Genomic DNA, 22169 nt, shown 5'->3' with positions numbered 1-22169 from the left:
TCGTGAAAGATCGGCCGATTAGGGTTCCACCCTACATCAGGCGGGCTGCAAACTCCCATCTTCGGACTCGACAGTTTGCTCCGGAGCTAAGGCCAGAGCGGTGGTCGGGGCTGCGAACCCTTCGAAGATCAAGTCTCCTTAGATATCAGCGACATAATTCAGGTTCCCAAAACTGATCTGATGACCAAGGGCGTAGCTGTCGATCTGTTCGAGGTGGCCAATTGAGTTGGCACGCAGAGCGAAGCCGCCAAACACAAAAATTTGACCGGGGAGGAAAGTTTCCCCCAAAACAGCATCGTTGTTGATGATCGAACGAGCCATCGAACCTTCTGTCGACGACATAGTGGAACTCTCAATGAAAGCACCAATGTCGGTGTCAAAACCGTTCGATCTCGGGTAGGGGGTCCCGAACTATGCATCTGAGGATCATAGGTAACATGAGACAAGGGGGACACGATGTTTACCCAGGTTCGGGCCCTCTTAATGGAGGTAAAACTCTACGTCCTGCTTGATTGTATTTGATGAGTATAGGGGTTACAAGAGTTGATCTACCTCGAGATCATAATGGCTAAACCCTAGATGTCTAGCCTATATGAATTCTGATAACCTCTACGGACTAAACCCTCCGGTTTATATAAACACCGGAGGGGCCTAGGGTTGTACAGAGTCGATTTACAGAGAAAGGAAACTACACATCCGGACGTTAAGCTTGCCATCCATGCAAAAGAGAGTCCCACCCGAACACGGGGAAGGTCTTCTACCTTGTATCTTTACGACCCATCAGTCTGGCTCACAACACACGGGCTGGACTCTCGAGGACCCCTTAGTCCAGGACTCCCTCTCACACCACCTTGGTACGGTCCATGGCGGCATGCGGACCGCTACGACGGACAACGAGCTTGTATTGGAAGTGGAAGAGGGAGCAACGACATGGATGGGAGGAAGAGAGGAGGAGAATGGGGATGAGGCTAGGGTTGCCTCACCATCCATCTTACATAACCGATTTTGGTTCTAGTAGCGCGTAGAAGCGACGCCATGAACACATTCACACCCAACCGGAGGAGGCGCTAGTCGGACCGGTGGGCTTTGGCACGGTCTCGCCTGTCAATCCAGTCCGGACGTATAGAGCCGTCTTGAGGGGTCTGGTTGGGTGTTGTTTTTGTGACCGGGCCGTGCGCCCATACGTACAAGAAGTTTTTTTTAACATGGTACAGACACAAACACTTACATATACACACATACACTCACCCCTATGAACGCACATACACACACCCTGCCCCTGGAGCATCTCCAAGAGATTGAACCAAACTCGCCACAGACGCCTTCGTAGTTGACGGAAACACCTTCTCATACTGAACACACATCGTCGGAAGGCCTGAAATAAATTCAGAAAATATAAGCACCAACGTCAAGTCTATAACTTGAACCCTGGTGGTCTAAGGATACCAGGGTCCTTCTAATCATCCAACCACACAAAATGATTCACACATACAAAAAGGGTTTGAGGGGTGCAGATGCTCTTGAAGAGCAAGTGTAATAAGATGGTCTAAGCGGGCAATAAAGATTTAAGTAATATACTTTTGCTGAGTTGGAAAATGAGAAAATGAGAGAGAAGATAAGCAGGTTGTAGATTAACAACCATCTGCAACACTGTTCATAGAAGCAGTTTTGAGAATGTAAGGTGGGCCATAGTAGTACATATTTATAGCTAACTATTATATGTGCTGACAACAAGATCGGCTATAGATGATATGACAACAACATATACTATTAACCATGCTCAAAGCGCGCTATTGGCTCGCTGCTGAACTTACCGAAGCTGCACGTAATAGGTAGTATCATGCATATGATACTAGTATATGATGTTACCTCCATAATACATAATATCATACATTAGTGCCATATAAATGACCTTATTTTATTGTCATGTGTGATGCGTAGTAGCATAAGATACGTTATCTATACCTAACAATAAAGGGATTAGAGCTTCTGTCCGTCCATTTTAAATTTACCCCAAAAGTTGGCACAAATTATCCACTTTGCCACCCGTAAGTCAGAAAATTTCCTTCACAAGGCGCCTTTGGTTGGTTCATTTAGATGAAATCCCATTAGATATCACAAGCACGCACCGCGCTCGGTAGAGCTTCTCTCTTCCACCCGATAGACCCAGGTTTGGTCCCACCTTTCTGCGCTTTATCCTCCCTTTTCTCTTTTATAAATCGTGAACACCAGAGAGCCGGCGCCCTATTGGGCTGGCCCATGAGCGGGGCTGGACTCTGTTTTTTATTTGTTATTTATTTTTTCTTTTCTGTTTTTTCTTTTCTTATTTGAAATAATCCGGGATTTCCATAAGAATCCAAGTTCCAAACAAAATGCGAATTTATGAAAAATGTTCCAGAAATTATAAACAATTTGTGGGCTAAAAAATGTTCATGATTTTGAAAAACTATTCATGTACTCAAAAAATCTTTATGAATTTGAATCAAATGTTCGTGAATTCAAAAAAAATCATGATCTTTTTAAATGTTTAGAAAATAAAAAATGATCGTGAATTACAAAAGAATTTCATTGATTGAAAAAATGTTCATGAATTCAAAAAATGTTCATGCATTTCCAAAAAGTGTTCACTGATTCCAAAAAGTTCCATCTATTCAGATAAATGGTCGATTCATACTTTATTTTATCAATTCAAAAATGTTTGCCGAGTCAAAAAATGTTCATCAATTAAAAAAATGTTCGTTGATTCAAAAATTGTTCATGAATTTGTAAGACAATACAAAAAATGTTCATGATTTATAAAATGTTTATGCATTTGTAGAAAATGTTCTTGAATTTGAAAAATGTACTTTGTTATTTTCATCCTAGTGTAATTTTTGTTGGGTATGACTGAGGAGTAACGACAGAAAAAGCATAAACAGTTACAGGCAACTAGATAGGTATTTATTTTGTCTAATATAATTTGGAAACACGTACCGGCAAGTAGATAGATATTTATTTTGTCTAATATAAATTGGAAACACCTTGAGTACACTTAAAAATTCATCCCATATTTATTTAGTTGTGCAACACCATTGGCTCCTAGGAGCATGTGCTCCCGGATGAACAGTAAACTCGAAAGAATGTAAAGAAATTCAAAAAATTCTGATCTTTTTGTAGATGTTCGTTTTAGTATCGCAAGCATGTTTGACAAATTTCATGCGAAACAGAGCAGCAGTGTTTCGTTGGTGAAAAACAAATAAACTTGAAGTGACTTTTGGTCTTTAATTTGTCTTTTTTTCATAGGCCAAAATGCTTAACCTTTTTGCCTTCAAATTTGCAGGTAGCATTTTTTGTGACTAAGATCACATAATTTTTTTGTCTTGATTTTTTTGACATCTGAAAAAATATATATTTTTGGGCCCGGAAGCCAAATTAATTTTTCTCATTTATCATGTTGTTTGTCATGTAGTACAGTGAAATATTTCAAGAGATTTACTGATGTCGTCGGGTGTTTTTATGAGGGATGCCTTTCTTTTTTTCGTTACAACGCACGGGTATGTTTGCTAGTCATGATAAGATGCTCGACCCTTTCTTTCTTTATTTAATTCTATATATACCATCTAATTAATATTGTCTAGTGACACACATAATAACAATACACCCGGTACACGCATGGCTTTACGGCGGCCGGATTCGACTCGATTTCGTAGTACGGACATTCGACTACCGAAGGACCCGCGGGCGACGTGCATCGACTCTCGTGTCTGTCCAATCCCGCCCCGGCGCCCCTACGGCCGCACGCAAGCAAACCACCCGCCCCCGGGCCAACGAGACGAACGCACCGCACCACACCACACCAAACCCCCTCCAAATCCAAAGCCGAACGAAACAAAACTGAACCATTTTCTCCACGCACGAACTCGTCGTCGCCGCCGCCTCCACTCCTCCCACCCTGTTTCCCCACCACACCAAAACCCTAGCCGCCCGGGGCCAGGGTCCACTCTCTTCCTCCCCTCCCCCGCCGCCACGACGGCCGCCTAGATCCCCTGGATCTCGCGCGCCCTAGGGTTCCGGCTTCCCTCGCATCCTCGCCGCCGCCCCGAGCGCGGTGCGATTCGAGGCGGGGTTCTGGCTGGCGCCACCATGCCCCGGAGCTCGCGCCACAGGTCGTCGCACCGGTCGCACAGGCGGGGCGGCTCTGCGGAGCGGTCGGAGTCCGAGGGCGAGGATGCTGGCGCCCCTGGCCCGCGGGAGGAGGCCCCGGCCGTGGCTAGGGTTCCGCGAGATCCCGAGCCAGAGAGGCGCAGGTCGTCGTCGGCCAAGGAGCTGGTGAGCTCGGGGAACGGCTACTCGGAGCACGGGAAGAAGAGGAAGGATAGGGTCGAGGAGACGGTGGTGGATGTGGTCAGCGACAGGTGGAACAGCGGCGTGTGCGAGGATCACTTGGTCGAGAAGAGGTCTAAGAGTGAGGTGTTTGGGCCCGTCGATGTGGAGAAGCTGCCGGAGAAGCCCAAGGCTTCAGGGGATGAGCCCAAGAGGTCAAGCAGACGGACGACGGGATCGGATGAGAGGGTTGAGGAGGTTGTGTCCAAGAGTGATTCCGGGAAGCGGCGGTCGGAGAAGGAGAAGGAGAAGGACCCGGGGAGGAGGGAGAGTAGTGGGCAGCATAAGGATGACAGAGATAGGGATAGGGAGAGAGATAGAGAAAAGGAGAGGGAAAGGGAGAAAGAATGGGAGAGACTGAAGGAGAGAGAGAGGGAAAGGGGTCGGGACAGAGAGAGGGAGAAGGAGAAGGAAAGAGAACGGGAGAAGGAGAAGGAGAGAGAACGGGAGAGGGAGCGGGATAAAGAGCGTGACAGGGAACGAGAGCAGGAGCGTGACAGGGAACGGGAGCGTGAGAGGCAAAAGGATAGGGAGAGGGACAAGAAAGACTATGATTCCAAGCATGAGAAGTATGAAGATGGCAGTGCCAGGAAGAATGGCTCGAAGACTAGTAGAGGGGAGGATGAGGGTTACTCATACAAGAGACACATAGAGATCAATGGTAAGGTAACCCTTGTTTGAAGTGTTCCTGACAATGCTGATAATATTCCAGCTACCTGTGCTACTGTTTAGTTATGCATGCTTTAATTTGTGTAACACATTACTTAGTTTGATACTGTGACTGCATTTGGACTTGTGCTGCTTTCCTCCACCACCATTTTAATCATATAACGAATATTAGTGGCCCCATAAGATGAGAAGTGTTGAACTTTACTGTTTCGTCTCTACTTGGTTGCAAAGAGTCCATTTTTCAGTTAGTCTTTGTTTTTTCTTGTGCTTTGTCTCCATCCATCGTACCTATTTGGTTAACCAAACTGCTGAAGAAAAAACCCTGTCCTACCATAGAAATTTAATAACGTTATTATCATTGGATATTAGCATTGGAGAGCTGATTTGAGATTTCCTTAGCATACTGATAATCTTATTATATTCATATGATTAAACTTTGCCTTGCTCATATGCTGATCTTCTGGAACTTATGCAAGTAGCTTTTATATTTTTTCTGCAATCATATTTTTCTATATCTGCTCCAGCATTTTTGGAACGGGCGTGAAGTTGTGAACAAATTACCAATTAGTTAATTTACTTGTTCTGTTTGTTCCTTCCCGCCCGCCTCTACATGTTTTTTATTGTTTCATAATATTCTTCCTTATGTCGGTTTCTAAAGTGCACATTTTTGAAACAGATACTCCAGCTAAAGAGAGACACAGTAACCCCGATAGGGATAGGGAGACTGATAAACACAGCCGACGAAAAGACGACTCGGAAGACAAAGATAAGTGGCCAATTGACAATAGAGACAGTGATGACAGGAAGACTCTGTCCAGGTATGATCATGGGAAGGTTAGGAGCTCTAAGGAACAAAGGTTTGATGATGAGAAGTATAAACAGAAGTACAAGGATGATTATGAAAGGGATAAGAGACAGCAAGATGACAAGTGTCTGGATGAGCGCATGATCCGAGATCATGGAAGTGACAGGGTTGATTACAAGAGCACAAAAGATGGGCACCGAATTTCAGAGGGCCATTACAGAAAAGATGTAGTTCAAGACGGTGATCGTTATGATGAGTATGGCAGTAGGTACAAGGAAAATAGAGGTAGAAAAAGACTTCCTGAGGAAAATGATGACCATTATGATCTGAAAACTCCAAGCGCACGGGAGCAACGTGGAAATTTGGAAAAATCTTCAGGCAGTGGGCGACTCGATTCTCTGATTGAGAGAGCAAGGTCTGAACATAGACATCAAGAAAATCTTGATTCTAGTCCGAGTAAAGTCCATGCAAGAACTTCGCCTGGCTCAAATCCTCATCATGAAAAAGATCAAAGCTGGTAACATTTCTTCTTTATCATTCATCATACGAAAAGTCCGTAGTAGATTAGAAGACTTAAGCTTTGTACTGTATCTTCTCTTGTTGTTGGAGATATCATGTTCCACTTTAGCATCATAACTAATCTAAATAGCGAGGTGATATGTCTTTGTCATGCATAATTATAGATATCATTTAAATTTAACCATGCAAATTTTGGCATGCTTATTGATGTCATATATAGGTGTATTGAGTAAGTGTATATCACTCAATCGAGGGCTGTAAGGTTTCTACATGGATTTGGTTGCTGATTAGCAGCATTAGCTACTTGGCATCTCAGAGTGAGATAATACAACTGCTTGTTAGGTAAATATTGGTCATGAATGTGCAGGTAGGAGTATGACTAAAAGTGTTTATTGCGGTTATTGATGGTGAGAAATGGATAAATGCAAATAGAAGAACTTGCATGGAGTGGAATTTATCATTTGGTGTATTTCAGAGAAAAAGCATATTGTAGTTTTGACTGTTTGTATATGTGTTGCACATTTGCCTATCAGAAGGTAAATACTTGTAGGAATCCTTGTATTGTGATCTTTGCCCTAGTTTTTTTTTCTGGTTGATAAATAGTCTTAGAAATTCAGGACTAATAAAACAATCTGATGCAGTTCATGATGCCTACATTTCTCTTTGATGCTTGCTTCTTCTAAAGTTGAACTGACCAATCAATTATCTGCAGGCATGGATCTAAACTGGCAGATAATACAAAGAGAGAGATACAATATGATGAAAGAAGTATTCGACCAAGGACATCCTCAGGGAGAGAACGGACACCTGCTTCTAGACTGCGTGACAGGGATACAGACAATTGGTCTTCGGATCTCCAGTCACGTGACATACCATTGGAAATTTCTACATCGTCACAATATGATCGAACACCAAGGAAAGATACACATCCTTCACCAAAACAGCTATCTGATAAATCCCCGTCTTCAAACGACCAAAGGTTTTCAGGTAGGCTTAGCAGTGGCCGTAGTCTTGATAACAAAGGGGAAAGGAGCAACCTGACTAAATATAGAGATCGGGATGGTGATTTATCCTTAGAGCGGTCACTTCATCAAGATCGGACACCATCTAAAATTCCATACAGAGAATCAACACCCTCTGCATCATCCATAAGCAGAGGTGGGCATTTTTCAGGCACTTCTCCAAATCGTCCACTGCTGCCACCTGCGAGGCACAGAGATGATTCTTCCTTCTTGGGTTCACATGATGATGACCGTAGACCACAAAGTGGAGATAGGAGGTTCCATGGCCATCAGAAGAGGAATGATATGAATTCTGGGCGCTGCCATGGGCATGCCTGGAATAATGCACCGAGCTGGCCATCTCAAGTTGCAAATGGTTTTGTCCCCATGCAGCATGGTGCTCCTGGATTTCACCCACCTGTACATCAGTTTCACCCCCCACCTATGTTTAACCTTAGGCCCCAAATGAAGTTGAGCCAAACTGGAGTTTCATATCCTATGCATGACTCGGTTGACAGGTTTTCGCCCCACATTCGCCCATTTGGGTGGCCTAATCCGCTTGATGAATCATGCCCCCCTCACCTACAAGTTTGGAATGGGGGCACTGGTGTATTTGGTGGTGAACCTTATATGTATGGCAGGCAAGAATGGGATCAGAACAAGCTGCATGTCGGCAGCAGAGGGTGGGAGGCAACTGGCGATGCATTGAAGGGACAAAATGAATTGCCTGACACTGAATTTCCTGCTGCTAAAAAGGAGCTTGACTCTTTAGCAACCCCTGTTTCAGAGTCTTCAGGTGGACAATGCAATCTTAATCCTTATGAGCAGAAAGAAGCAAACCATTTGATTTCAGAAAAACGTGAAGCAAAGGGTGATGTCATAAGTGCTGTAAAAAGTTCTGATGCTCCCAGGGGAACAACACTCATGGCCTCCATGTTGTCAAGCAACGGTACTGCAGTATTTTCTAGAAACTATTTATCGAGAGTTAGTGTGTCGCATGATCTTGTTGAGTCGGAGTTGTACAAAAGGTGCACATCTCTGCTGGGAGGCTTGGGCATAGCAAATGGTGGCCCTGATGTTTGGAATGGCTCTATTCAGGTATTACAGTGCCTATTTTAATGTATCTGTTTCCTCTAATATGGTTTTCCTATTTTCTCACTATGGCTTTTGCTTTTTTTTTCTCAGAAGAATGGAAATGCTGGAAAGATAAGTAGAGAACAGGGAAGCCCCAATCTGTTGGGTTTATTTTATCTGAAGAACAACGATGCAATTTTTCAGGCAAGTTAATCCAATCTACTCTTGAAGATTATTCAATTCTGATTTTGAATCCAGTAATTCATTTTTATGTTACTTGTATATACCAGTCTTTACCTATCAATTTTTTGACATGGGTGTTAACATTTTTTTTAACCATAACAGAGAGCTATGGCCCTTCACAAGAATCAGACAGAGAGAGCTGTGGCTCCTACCCAAGCGCAAACTGATGAGAAAATGGACTTAACACAAGAGAATAATGAGGACACAGAAATGCTTGACCGTACGCCACTGAAGGAATTGACGGTGAGTAACCCTGTCTTGCACCACCCTACTGGCATTATTGAAGGGCCACCTGCAACTACAGAATCTGGTGACGTGGATTCACCTCCAGCAATCACAGAATCCGGTGATGTGAATGCACCTCGAGCAATCACAGAATCTGGCGATGTGGATGCACCTCCAGTAATCACAGAATCTGGTGAGACGGAGATGGTGGCACCTCCTGTAACCGCAGGTTCTGATGAAGATATGGAGGTGACCGCCTCTCCATCAATCACAGAACCTGATAAAAACATGGAGGATGTGTCACCGCCTGCAGTTGCCGTACCCGCGGATGGCCCAGCAGATGGTGCAACAGGAATAATCATAGAACATATTGATGGCTCGCAGGAGGTTCCTTCTGCAAATGAAGAACCAGGTGATACCCTAGAGGTTGTGCCTCCAGCGTTCACAGAACAATCTGGCCAAGTCAAGGATGATCCTCCTTCTGTGGCTACTCCTAACAGTGGAGAGGCTGTCTCCATGCATGCAGCAGTTGAAAAAGATATGGACGAGGTTACTGATGACAGCCCTGGGGATGGTGAAGTGAATGCATCTAACTTTGTTTCTGAGTTGGATGTTGTTGCAAGTGGCGCTCAGGATTGTGAAGGTGTGTTGGTGGAGGGTAGCTTAAATTTAAGCCGGATACCTAATTCTCCAGAAAGTACACATTGAAACACCTTTTATTTAATTTTTAATTCCTTATTCTCCGAGGGGTTTGTGCCTTCCGCCTGGAGTTATTTTGAGTTGCGTCGGTTTTTATATACCACCCATTGTTTTTTCCGTCTAGTGCAGTGTTTGCCGGTGGGCTGGCTTGCTGGTATGAGCTTAACGTGCCTGTGGGGGATCCAGGAGCTGCTGGTGGGGCATCTGTCGCGTTCTTGCGCTACAGTTGTCCTTTCAGCATTGTTCCGCGTGCACGTACTACTAACCTTAGGCATGCGCTTTCAATTTCATCCTGCAGAAAAATTTAAAATTACTGCCAATTTCGCTACGTTGCCGTGTTAATAATTTGTTTGTAGGCTAGTATAGTCTACACATTGCAACGCTTAGACTGAAATAGAGGTTGATTTTTTTTATACTTGCACCCTTAGCTTCATGATGCAAGTAGTTTTACAGTTAAACCTCAAAAACATTTTTCAGTTACACTATATTGTAGGAAGTTGATAACGTGGACAATATCACAACAGTATTACTCCCTCCATTCCTAAATACAAGTCTTTTTAGACATTTCAATATAGACTACATACGGAGTAAAATGAGGTGAATCTATACTGCGTCTATATACTACACCATTTGTAGTAGGTGAAATCTCTAAAAAAACTTATATTTAGAAACGGATGGAGTACTAGATTTATCATGAAACAATACTTGATATCACTAACGGAAGAAAACGTAGGAAGAGTTTCTACTTTCCTACATACAAGTCTTAGGTGTATTTTGTACTTTGCCGCAATTTTTAAGCTGGGTATTTGGGTGCAGCTGATTCACATGCAATTTAGACTTTTTTTTTTGTCAAACTGGACTCCTATGTCCTTGGGGTTCGATCCATTAATATAAATTATTCGGTTAAGAAGTGAAAAATCAGAAATGGTGGCACAACGACCGCACCAGCCCACAGGGCACCCCGTATACCCACAGATGCCACCAATGAGAGAAACACTGTGGAGGTTAGGCTTGTACTACCTCCGAGCGTTTAGATCGTGTTCGTACTCCCTCCGTAAAAGAATATGATAGCGTTTAGATCGTTAAAATAGTGTTTTAAACATGTTTATATTTCTTTATAGGTAGTGCAAAGTGTTTAGAGAGATGCTTCGTACAATAAATCAAGTACTTTTTAGCATTAGTGCTTATAAATAAACACCGGTGCTTAAAAAACTGGTTTATTTCTCTAGGCATTTTATCTAAGCACCTTGCATTATAGAAGCCTTTACTATTGTTACTTATCGTGAGCGACAACAAAAAAAACCCTCGTTGCGACAAACACATGAGATCCCTCACGACCCATGCTTACTATCCTGTCAAACCCTTTTAAAAAACACTATTCGATCAAATACATCAAGGACTGGGCATCTCTGACTTTATTCATAAGCCTCGAGCGAGAGATACACACTTTGCATCGACAAAGCATGACATTCCATCGCAGTGCATTATTTTTTTTAATAAGGGGAGGCACCAAAGGCAATTTACATGAAGGATTCAAAAATCCTTTACATTTAGATTGCTTAGATTTAAGACCATTGGACATTGGACATATGTACATTGAGCTACTACATCTCACTATTGTACTCACACTCCGATTAATCCACTTCTCTAAACATCTCAAAAACTTTGAATTTGAATTTGAATTGAAGAATTTGATTATGCAATATCCGACTAGAGTGGATTCACAATAATTCAAAATATATTATGATATGAGTTTTTTATTTCATAATCATTTCTAGTTTTATTTTTTAGAAGATAAAGAACCTATATTATAATATGGGTTATGTGATTAATCATTTGCTATGTCAGTATCTATACGTGCTTATTAAATGTAAAGCATAAAACCCCTCTTTCTTTAATTTAGAATTGAGTCTCTGCAGCTATCCTTTTCCTTTGTATTTTGGTTAGAGAGCCCCTTTGTTTTGTCAAAACACGAATTTGGCTCACTATTGCCCTTTTTTAATTCCAGGGTTTCTGTGAAATTTGATCAAGCCTATAAACATTGGATGCACAAGTTTGTGCTTCCCTATTTATTAAGGTTTCTAGGGATATGAAGCACCTGAGTATGAACTGGAGAAGTTGTAGCAAAGAAACTTGCTAGTTGACCTCTAATTTCCCAATGCCCTAGGAAGAGAAGAGATCCCTTGAATTTGTAGCCTGGGTAAGGGTGATGCTGTCTGTGAAGAAAGTGATGGTCAAGCTTTGAATCTGGGACACCACCCGCGCTACAAACGGGAGAGCCATCGCCTCAGCTTGCAAAGGAGAAGATATTTTGCGCCCAGTAACCCAAATGGGGACGCTTACTTTGACTCCTGCATTTTCAAACAATATACAAACTCCTACACCTGTTGTGTTGACACCCGCCGAAGCTATGCTTGCATTGTTTGTCCATGCAACATCCGAAAAAACCTTGCAACCTATTGTTTGCATTTCCCCTGCATTCTTGAATTGTCGCAAATTGCTTTGGGATCTCAGTTGTGCTGATTAAGGCAACTGTATTGTTGTATTTGGTCTTCTTAGTAGGCATACTCTTGATTCATTAAAATGGCTTGCATTATTTGATGGATCTGGAAGGGAGTAGTGTTTTTCTTGCCAAAGAGGGTGTCATTCCTGGCTTTCTAGATACACCACAAAAATGTCATGGTATTAAGGAGCAAAGCATGTGGGTGATTTGAATTAAGGAAAGCCTGATAATTTTCTTGATGTTAGTAAGGGTATGAGAATGGGTTTCAGAACTGATATACCAAAGTTCAGAGATCCAAGCGACCTTGGCAAACGGACATGTAAGGAGCAGGTGCATGTCATCTTCTGGCTGGTCACATCTAACACATTCCTTTTTAACATGCCCAGTCACATCTAATGCATTCCTTTTGAATACGAATGGAGTATTTTCCTGCTCTCATACCTATTGGGATTGCTTTTCTCAAGAGTCTCCAAGCAAATGTTTGCACCTTGGGCACCATGGCCTTTTCTTTCCATACCTGTTTTATTAGCTGCTTGGTTTCCTGTGGCACCTATCTAGGCATGGGTGCTCCCTGCTTCTGCATGTCCTGTAAGCATGCCCTATGGGCTGTTTTGGAGGTACATTTCCTAGATGGGTGAAGTTTCCAACAAAGAATCTCCGCACCTTCCTGTTGGATTATTGGAATCTGCATAATGGTATTAACTACCTGGTGGTCAAACAGAAAGAAGATGAAATGCATTCCAATCTTTATAATTTTACAGCCACAAGCCCCTAACCCGAGATGGATAAACATAATGCCCTGGTTGAATTTGCAAATGGTCATAAATAGAATGTTAGTAGAGGAACCAGGGAGGAGTTTCCATCAAGAATCTGATAACTCACATTTTCTTGAAGAATGAGCCTTGCCTTGAGGACGGAGGCCCAATTTCCTATTTTTGGGATGTTGGTCTTTTCTCTCCATATAGATGTGCCTGGAAAGTATTTGGGAGAGAAAGCTTTAAGGATCTTTTGATTCCATGACATTGAGAGGATCAACCCTCTATTTATTATTTGAATATACCTGATTACTAGTCCTCCTTTTGCTTTAGGCATGCAAATGTGTTTCCAGGCTCTAAGGCAAAGAGATTTCTTCAAGGGTTCTTATTTTTTTTCCTTTCTGCCAAAAGTTTCTAAGAATGGAAATAATATTTGCAGTAAGTTTTCTAGAAAAGAGAATGCTTGACATGCATTAGACAGGAGTGAAGGCAAAAACTAAACTAATTAAGTTAAATCTAGCGGAATGTGAGAGTTTATTAGCTATGTATCCTAACAGTGTAGCTTTAAATTTACCCGCAATAAAGTTATAGGCACTGGATCAATCCTTTGAATGGAGAATCAAAGGGTGCCCCGAGTTGATAGAGCTCTCACCGATATCTTGTATAGGTAACACTCTCCTAATGTCTTCCTTGAAGTTGATGGCGACATTCCTACTGACAATGATTACTTATTTACTCAAGTTTGGCACCTGACCTGAAAGGCTGCAGGAGTTTGGGAAAATTCTGTGCAAGTGGGTAGCCTTTACTTCAGTGGCCTTTCCAAAACTCAATATGTTATCAGCAAACATGAGGGAATGAGTAGGTGGACATCTTGGCCCAAAGTTATTCCTATGAGATGGTAAGAACATATGGCTTCTTGCAAGGATACTGAAAGTTCATTAGTGTCAAGAATAATAAAATATGGGGATAAAGGACAACCTTGTAGGATACCTCTATTGCCTTGAAAGCTACCATATGATTGGCCATTAATGATAACAAAAAATGTAGGAGCTGCAATGCAGACATGTACCAAATTTATGAAATGATCATGCAACCCTTTACGTGAGAACAATGAAGTTCCATTCAACTCTATCAAAAGCTTTAGCCAAATCAATTTTAATCAAGAGGGTAGGGTTGTTCCAAGACTTAAGGTTAAAAGGAGTGAGTTGTTTCTTGAGCAAAAATGATATTGTTGTTGATCCTTCTACCTTCTATAAGAGCTTGTCGACTCTCATGAATATAACTAGGAAAATGAGGTTTAAGCCTATTAGCTTGCGATTTAGTAATAATCTAATAGATCACATTACACAATCTAATAGGCCTAAAATCTTGAAGAATGTGGGGTGCTAATTTCTTAGTAATCAAGACAATGTGAGTATCATTCATGTGCTTTGAAGACATACCTTGGATATAAAAATCTCTGACCACTTTCGTTATGTCATCTCCAATCTACTCCCAAGAAGCAAGGTAAAACTCCACATTGAATCTTTCTGGCCCCGGTGAAGCACTCCTCTTCATGGCTTTTTTTATCTGGGATGCTATAAGTCTAATCGGTCTCTCCTTCTGGTTGTGAAGTATGATCATAAGGCCTACATAATTTACGTTAGGAGAGGAGAATAAATTGTGGAAGTAGTTGATGAAGGTGTTAGGAATAGCATGAGGTTCAACTTGAACAATGTTGTTCTCATCTTTAACTGAAGCAATTATGTTTTCCTTTTATGCTTAAGAACAACATGGTAGAAGTAAGTTATTTACAACCCAATTCTCTTAGCTCTCCGCCTATAGTATTTATTGAGTCTAGTAATGTTTTTGTTCATACCTGAAAATAAGGTAGGCCTCAAGCGACTGGTCCTGTACCTGGGCTAGTTGCACTAGTTCGGCCAAGAGATTGACACATTTGATGGTAGATGGAGATGGACAATATGGATGGTGCAAATATTTGCTTGGAAACAAGGTCTAGGGTCATAGGCTTCACTATTGTCAACTACCAAAGTTCCTTTTTGTTGGATCAATTCTGAAGAGATAACATAGGTATGGCTAAGCGCACTTATACGTCTCCAACATATCTATAATTTTTGATTGCTTCATACTATTATATTATCAATCTTGTATGCTTTATATGCCATTTTATATCATTTTGGGGAATTAACCAACTAACTTAGTGTCCAGTGCCAGTTCCTATTTTTTGCCTATTTCTTTGTTTCACAGGAAAACCATACCAAACTAAGTCCAAACACGATGAAACTTTATGGTGATTTTTTATAGACCAGAAAAGACCCTAGAAGCTTCGGGGGAAGGCCAGAAGACCTGCTGGTGGGCCACAAGCTCAAGGGGCGCGCCCCTAGGGGGCGGGGCGCCGCCTAAGCTTACATGATTAAATGAGTAGGAATAACGTTTTTATCATTGTTTATTTTGAAGAGTAATGATTATTTTCTAGCATTCTTTTATATTATCATTTTGATATCTATTAAGTCATCGCTTCTCGACATTCATCCCCAAATAATTACATGATTAAGACATGTTAGATAGCATTTAACATAAAAAATTCTATTTTTTATCATTTACCTACTCGAGGACGAGCACACATTAAGCTTGGGGATATTGATATGTCTCCAATGTATCTGTAATTTTTGATTGTTTCATGCTATTATTTTACCAATCTTGTATGCTTTATATGCCATTTTATATCATTTTTGGGAACTAACCTATTAATTTAGTGCCCAGTGCGAGTTCCTGTTTTTTTGCCTATTTCTTTGTTTCGTAGAAAAACCATACCAAACGAAGTCCAAACACGATGATACTTTCCGGTGATTTTTTATGGACTATAAGAGACCCTAGAAGCTTCGAGGGAAGGCCAGAACAACTGTTGGTGGGCCACAAGCTCAGGGGGCGCGGCCTATGTTTGTGGGACCGACATGCCTCCATTTGACCTAATTCTAGCTCTATAAATTCCCTAAATTCCACAAACCCCTAGAGCGAGACCTGAAACTTTTTTATCGCTGCCACAAGCCTTTATTCTTCCGCGATCCCATCCGGAGGCCTCCGTCGGTACTCTGCCGGAGGGGTAATCCATCACGGAGGCCATCTTCATCAACCTTCCCACCTCCATGATGCTGTGTGAGTAGTCCCCCAAAGGACCTACGGGTCCATAGTAGTATCTAGATAGCTTTCTATCTCTCTTTTCTGTCCTCAATACAATGATATCTTTGGAGACCTATTCGATGTAACTTTGCCGGTGTATTTATTGGGATCCGATGGGTTTTGGGTTTATGATAAGATTATTCATTGAAAGTATTTGAGTCTTTTCTGAGATTTATATATGTGTGGTTTTATGGCCTTGTATTTGTCTCTGATCTATCTATCTCTTTCGACCAATTAGATTGATTTATCTTCAGTTGGAGAGGTTCTTGGTAGTAGGTTCAATCTTGTGGTGTCCTTACTCTATGATAGGAGGAGTTGCAAGGCACATATTTGTATTGTTACTACTAAGGGTAAAATGACGGGGCTCGAACATATTATTTGATCTTGCTTTGTCTACATTATGTCATATTGCTTCAAGCATCACTCTATTTGTTATGAACTTGATACCTTGCGATGCATGCTGGATAATGATACGTCTCAAACGTATCTACATTTCCAAACATTTTTGCTGTTGTTTTGGACTCTAAGTTGCATGAGTTGGATGAAACTAACCCATACTAACTGTAACACCCCTATAATTAAGCTACAATGATCTCCGACTAATGATGCCATGTCATCTCCTATTTTAAGCTTGATTTCCACTTAGTTGAAACCCAAGTCAAATTCTAAATTCAAATGCAAGTCAAATTATTAATTTTTCAAACAGTAAAATAAAAATGTATGGTGGGTTGCAAATATATCACTAACAAATTGTCAGGTAAGAACCAACATTATTTGGATATTTAAAGTTCCCCTAACCTATTTAAAATGCATTTAAATGGTCCATTTCAATTGAAACAAATGCTAAACTATTCAAATTAAATTAAAACTTTGTGTCCTGCTTCAAAACCCTGCCTAGTATTTATGTGCTAAGTTACACCGTTAACTAAAATAATTTAGTAGCTCAAAATGATGCAAAGCAAAAAAGAAATAAAGAAAACAAAAAAGGAAAAAGGAAAAGGAACAGAACACACTATTGGACTGGGCCCTAAGTGCAAACAGTACGGCCCAGCCCAACAGCGGCGGCCTTTCGTCAACCTCACAACGCGCAGAAGGCCGACCGAGTACGCATGCCTGCGCCCTGATACGTCTCCATCGTATCTACTTTTCCTAATGCTTTTGCTCTTGTTTTGGACTATAATTTGCATGATTTGAATGAAACTAACCCGGACTAACGTTGTTTTCAGCAGAACTACCATGGTGTTGTTTTTGTGCAGAAATAGAAGTTCCGGATTTGGACAAAACTTTTTGGAGAATTATTTTGCAATAAATAAAAAATACTGGAACCAAGACCCACTGGAGGGGGGGGGGCTAGCTACCCACAAGACACCAAGGTGCGCCATCCCCCTCTGGTGCGCCCTTATCGGTGGTGGGGCCCCCGGGGCTCCACTGACCCTAATCTCTACGCTATGAAATCCTATTTTTCCAGAAAAAATAGGAGAGGAAGTTTCATCGCGTTTTACGATACAGAGCCGCCGCCACCTCTTGTTCTTCATTGGGAGGCCAAATTTGGAGCCCGTTCGAGGCACCGGAGAGGGGTATCTTCGGTCTTCTTCATCACCAACCCTCCTTCATCACCAATTCCATGATGCTCCCCACCGGGAGTGAGTAATTCCTTTGTAGGCTCACTAGTCGGTGAGGAGTTGGATGGGATTTATCATGTAATCGAGTTAGTTTTGTTAGGGCTTGATCCCAAGTATCCACTATGTTCTGAGATTGATGTTGCTATGACTTTGCTATGCTTAATGCTTGTCACTAGGGCCCGAGTGCCATGATTTCATATCTGAACTGTTTCTGTTTTCACCATTATATCTATGTTCTAGATGTTGGGAAACATTGCATGGAAAACAAATTTTTTTCTACGCACACGCAATGATCTATCCATGGAGATGCATAGCAACAAGGGGGAGAGTGTGTCTACATACCCTCGTAGACCGTAAGCAAAAGTGTTTCTCAACGCGGTTGATGTAGTCGAACTTCTTCGCCCTTCAACCGATCAAGTACCGAACGCACAACACCTCCGTGTTCTGCACACGTTCAACTCGGTGACGTCCCTCGCCTTCTTGATCCAGCAAGATGTCGAGGTAGTTGATGAGTTCTGTCAGCACGAAGGCGTGGTGATGGTGATGGTGAAGTGATCCTCGCAGGGCTTCGCCTAAGCACTATGAAGGTATGCCCGTTGGAGTAAACGGTGGAGGGGGGCGCCGCGCACGGCTAACAATTGTCTAGGGTGTGCTAGGCCCCCCACACATATATAGGTGGGAGGGAGAGGGGAGAGGCTAGGAGGCGCCCCAAGTAGGACCGAATCCTACTTGGGTTCCTCCTTGGTTGGCGCCCCTTTCCTTATTTACCAGAGGGGGAAGGAAAGAGGAGGGAGGAGGGAAGGAAGGGGGAGGTCGAATCCCCCCTTTCCTTCTCCCTTCCCCTCTTTCCTTCTCCTCTGGCTCGGCCCATATGGGGGGCACACCAGCCCCTTGTGGCTGGTGTGTTTCCCATCTTGGCCCATAAGGCCCATATATTTTGCCAGGGGTGTCCGGAACCCCTTTCGGTGACCCGATATGTACCCGGTACCCTCCAGAACACTTCCGGAGACCGAATACTATCGTCCTATATATCAATCTTTACCTCTCGGCCATTTCGAGACTCCTAGTCATGTCCGTGATCTCATCCGAGACTCCGAACAACATTCGGTCACCAAATCACATAACTCATGTAATACAATATCGTCATCGACCGTTAAGCGTGCGGACCCTACGGGTTCAAGAACTATGTAGACATGACTGAGACACCTCTCCCATCAATAACCAATAACGGAACCTAGATGCCCATATTGGCTCCTACATATTCTATGAAGATCTTTATCGGTCGAACCGTTATGACAACATACGTAATTCCCTTTGTCCATCGATATGTTACTTGCCCGAGATTCGATCATCGGTATCTTCATACCTAGTTCAATCTCATTATCGGCAAGTCTCTTTACTCGTTCTGTAATACATCAACTCGTGACTAACTCCTTAGTCGTTTGCTTACAAGCTTATGATGTGTATCACTGAGAGGGCCTAGAGATACCTCTCCGATACTCGGAGTGACAAATCCTAATTTCGATCTATGCCAACTCAACAAACACCTTCAGAGATACCTCTGGAGCATCTTTATAATCACCCAGTTACGTTGTGAGGTTTGATAGCACACAAGGCATTCCTCCGGTATCCGGGAGTTGCATAATTTCATAGTCGAAGGAATATTTATTTGATATGAAGAAAGCAATAGCAATAATTCTGAACGATCATTATGCTAAGCTAATGGATGGGTCTTGTCCATCACATCATTCTCCTAATGACGTGATCTCGTTATCAAATGACAATTCATGTCAATGGTTAGGAAACCTTAACCACCTTTGATCAACGAGCTAGTAAAGTAGAGGCTCACAAGGGACATGGTGTTTGTTTATGTACTCACACATGTATTTAAGTTTCCGATCAATACAATTCTAGCATGAATAATAAACCTTTATCATGAATAAGGAAATATAAAATAACAACTTTATTATTGCCTCTAGGGCATATTTCCTCCAGTCTCCATTTGCACTAGAGTCAATAATCTAGTTCACATCACCATGTGATTTAACACCCATAGTTCACATCGCCATGTGACCAACACCCAAAGAGTTTACTAGAGTGAATAATCTAGTTCACATCGACATGTGATTAACACCCAAAGAGTACTAAGGTGTGATCATGTTTTTCTTGTGAGAGAGGTTTAGTCAACGGGTCTATGACATTCAGATCCGTATGTATTTTGCAAATTTATATGTCTACAATGCTCTACATGGAGCTACTCTAGCTAATTGCTCCAACTCTCAATATGTATCTAGATCGAGACTCAGAGTAATCTAGATCGGTGTCAAAGCTTGCATCGACGTAATTCTTTACGACGAACTCTTTACCCACCTCCATAACCGAGAAACATTTCCTTAGTCCTCTTTAGGTACCTAAGGATAATTTTGAGCGCTGTCCAGTGATCTACTCCTGGATCACTATTGTACCCCCTTACCAAACTCATGGCAAGGCACACAATAGGTCTGGTACATAGCATGGCATATTTTATAGAACCTACGGCTGAGGCATAGGGAATGATTTTCATTCTCCCTCTATCTTCTGCCGTGGTCGGGCTTTGAGTCTTACTCAACTTCACACCTTGCAACACATGCAAGAACCCTTTCTTTGACTAATCCATTTTGAACTTCTTCAAAATCTTGTCAAGGTATGTGCTTTGTGAAAGTCCTATTAAGCGTCTCGATCTATCCCTATAGATCTTGATGCCTAATATATAAGTAGCTTCACCGAGGTCTTTCATTGAAAAATTCTTATTCAAGTATCCTTTTATGCTGTCTAGAAATTCTATATCATTTCCAATCGATAATATGTCATCCACATATAATATCACAAATGCTATAGAGCTCCCACTCACTTTCTTGTAAATATAGGCTTCATCATAAGTCTGTATAAAACTATATGCTTTGATCACCTCATCAAAGCGTATATTCCAACTCCGAGATGCTTGCACCAGTCCATAGATGGATCGCTGGAGCTTGCACACTTTGTTAGCACCTTTAGGATCGACAAAACCTTCTAGTTGCATCATATACCACTCTTCTTTAAAAAATCCATTAAGGAATGTAGTTTTGACGTCCATTTGCCAGATTTCATAAAATGCGGCAAATGCTAACATGATTCAGACAGACTTAAGCATTACTACGGGTGAGAAAGTCTCATCATAGTCAACCCCTTGAACTTGTCGAAAAACCTTTCACAACAAGTCGAACTTTGTAGACAGTAACACTACCATCAACATCCATCTTCTTCTTGAAGATCCATTTATTTTCTATGGCTTGCCGGTCATCGCACAAGTCCACCAAAGTCCATACTTTGTTCCCATACATGGATCCTATCTCAGATTTCATGGCCTCAGACCATTTATCGGAATCTGGGCTCATCATAGCATCTTCATAGTTCATAAGTTTGCTATTGTCCAACAACATGACTTCTAGGACATGATTGCCGTACTACTCTGGTGCGGATCGTGCTCTGGTCGACCTACAAGGTTCAGTAGCAACTTGATCCGAAGTTTCATGATCATCATTAGCTTCCTCTGTAGTTGGTGTAGGCATCACGTGAACGGATTTCTATGATGTGCTACTTTCCAAATTGAGAGAAGGTACAATTACCTCAACAAGTTGTACTTTCCTCCCACTCACTTCTTTCGAGAGAAACTCCTTCTCTAGAAATGTTCCATTCTTGGCAACAAAGATCTTGCCTTCGGACCTGTGGTAGAAGGTGTACCCAATTGTTTCCTTAGGGTATCCTATGAAGACACACTTCTCTGATTTGGGTTCGAGCTTATCAGGCTGAAGCCTTTTCAACATAAGTGTCGCAGCCCCAAACTTTAAGAAACAACAACTTAGGTTTCTTGCCAAACCATAGTTCATACGGTGTCGTCTCAATAGATTTAGATGGTGCCCTATTTAACATGAATGCGGCTGTCTCTAATGCATAACCCCAAAATGATAGTGGTAAATTGGTAAGAGACATCATAGAACACACCATATCCAATAAAGTACGATTACAATGTTCGGATACACCATTACACTGTAGTGTTCCAGGTGGCGTGAGTTGTGAAACAATTCAACATTTTTTTAAATGAAGGCCAAACTCGTAACTCAAATATTTGCCTCCGCGATCAGATCGTAGAAACTTTATTATCTTGTTACGATGATTCTCCACTTGACTTTGAAATTCTTTGAAATTTTCAAATGTTTCAGACTTGTATTTCATCAAGTAGATATACCCATATCTGCTCAAATCATCTGTGAAGGTTAGAAAATGACGATACCCGCCGCGTGCTTCAACACTCATTGGACCGCATACATCGGTATGTATTATTTCCAATAAGTCATTGGCTCGCTCCATTTTTCCGGAGAACGGAGTTTTAGTAATCTTGCCCATGAGGCATGGTTCACAAGTATCAAATGATTCATAATCAAGTGATTCCAAAAGTCCATCTGCATGGAGTTTCTTCATGCGCTTTACACC

At 41.9% G+C, this 22169-nt stretch overlaps 1 protein-coding gene across 1 annotated transcript; it reads left to right on the top strand.

Annotated features, from left to right (window-relative positions):
• The first annotated feature begins 3848 nt into the window (after positions 1-3848).
• LOC119268529 lies at positions 3849-9717 on the top strand. The gene is made up of 5 exons (XM_037550189.1): positions 3849-5023; positions 5708-6353; positions 7068-8454; positions 8542-8634; positions 8776-9717. The coding sequence occupies exons 1-5, from the start codon at positions 4123-4125 to the stop codon at positions 9604-9606; spliced, it is 3858 nt and encodes a 1285-aa protein (XP_037406086.1). The 5' UTR covers positions 3849-4122; the 3' UTR covers positions 9607-9717.
• The last annotated feature ends 12452 nt before the right edge of the window (positions 9718-22169 follow it).

Source organism: Triticum dicoccoides, chromosome 3A, assembly GCF_002162155.2.
Source record: "Triticum dicoccoides isolate Atlit2015 ecotype Zavitan chromosome 3A, WEW_v2.0, whole genome shotgun sequence".
NCBI classification, from domain to species: Eukaryota; Viridiplantae; Streptophyta; class Magnoliopsida; order Poales; family Poaceae; genus Triticum; species Triticum dicoccoides.
This window is presented reverse-complemented; position numbering and strand designations above follow the sequence as displayed.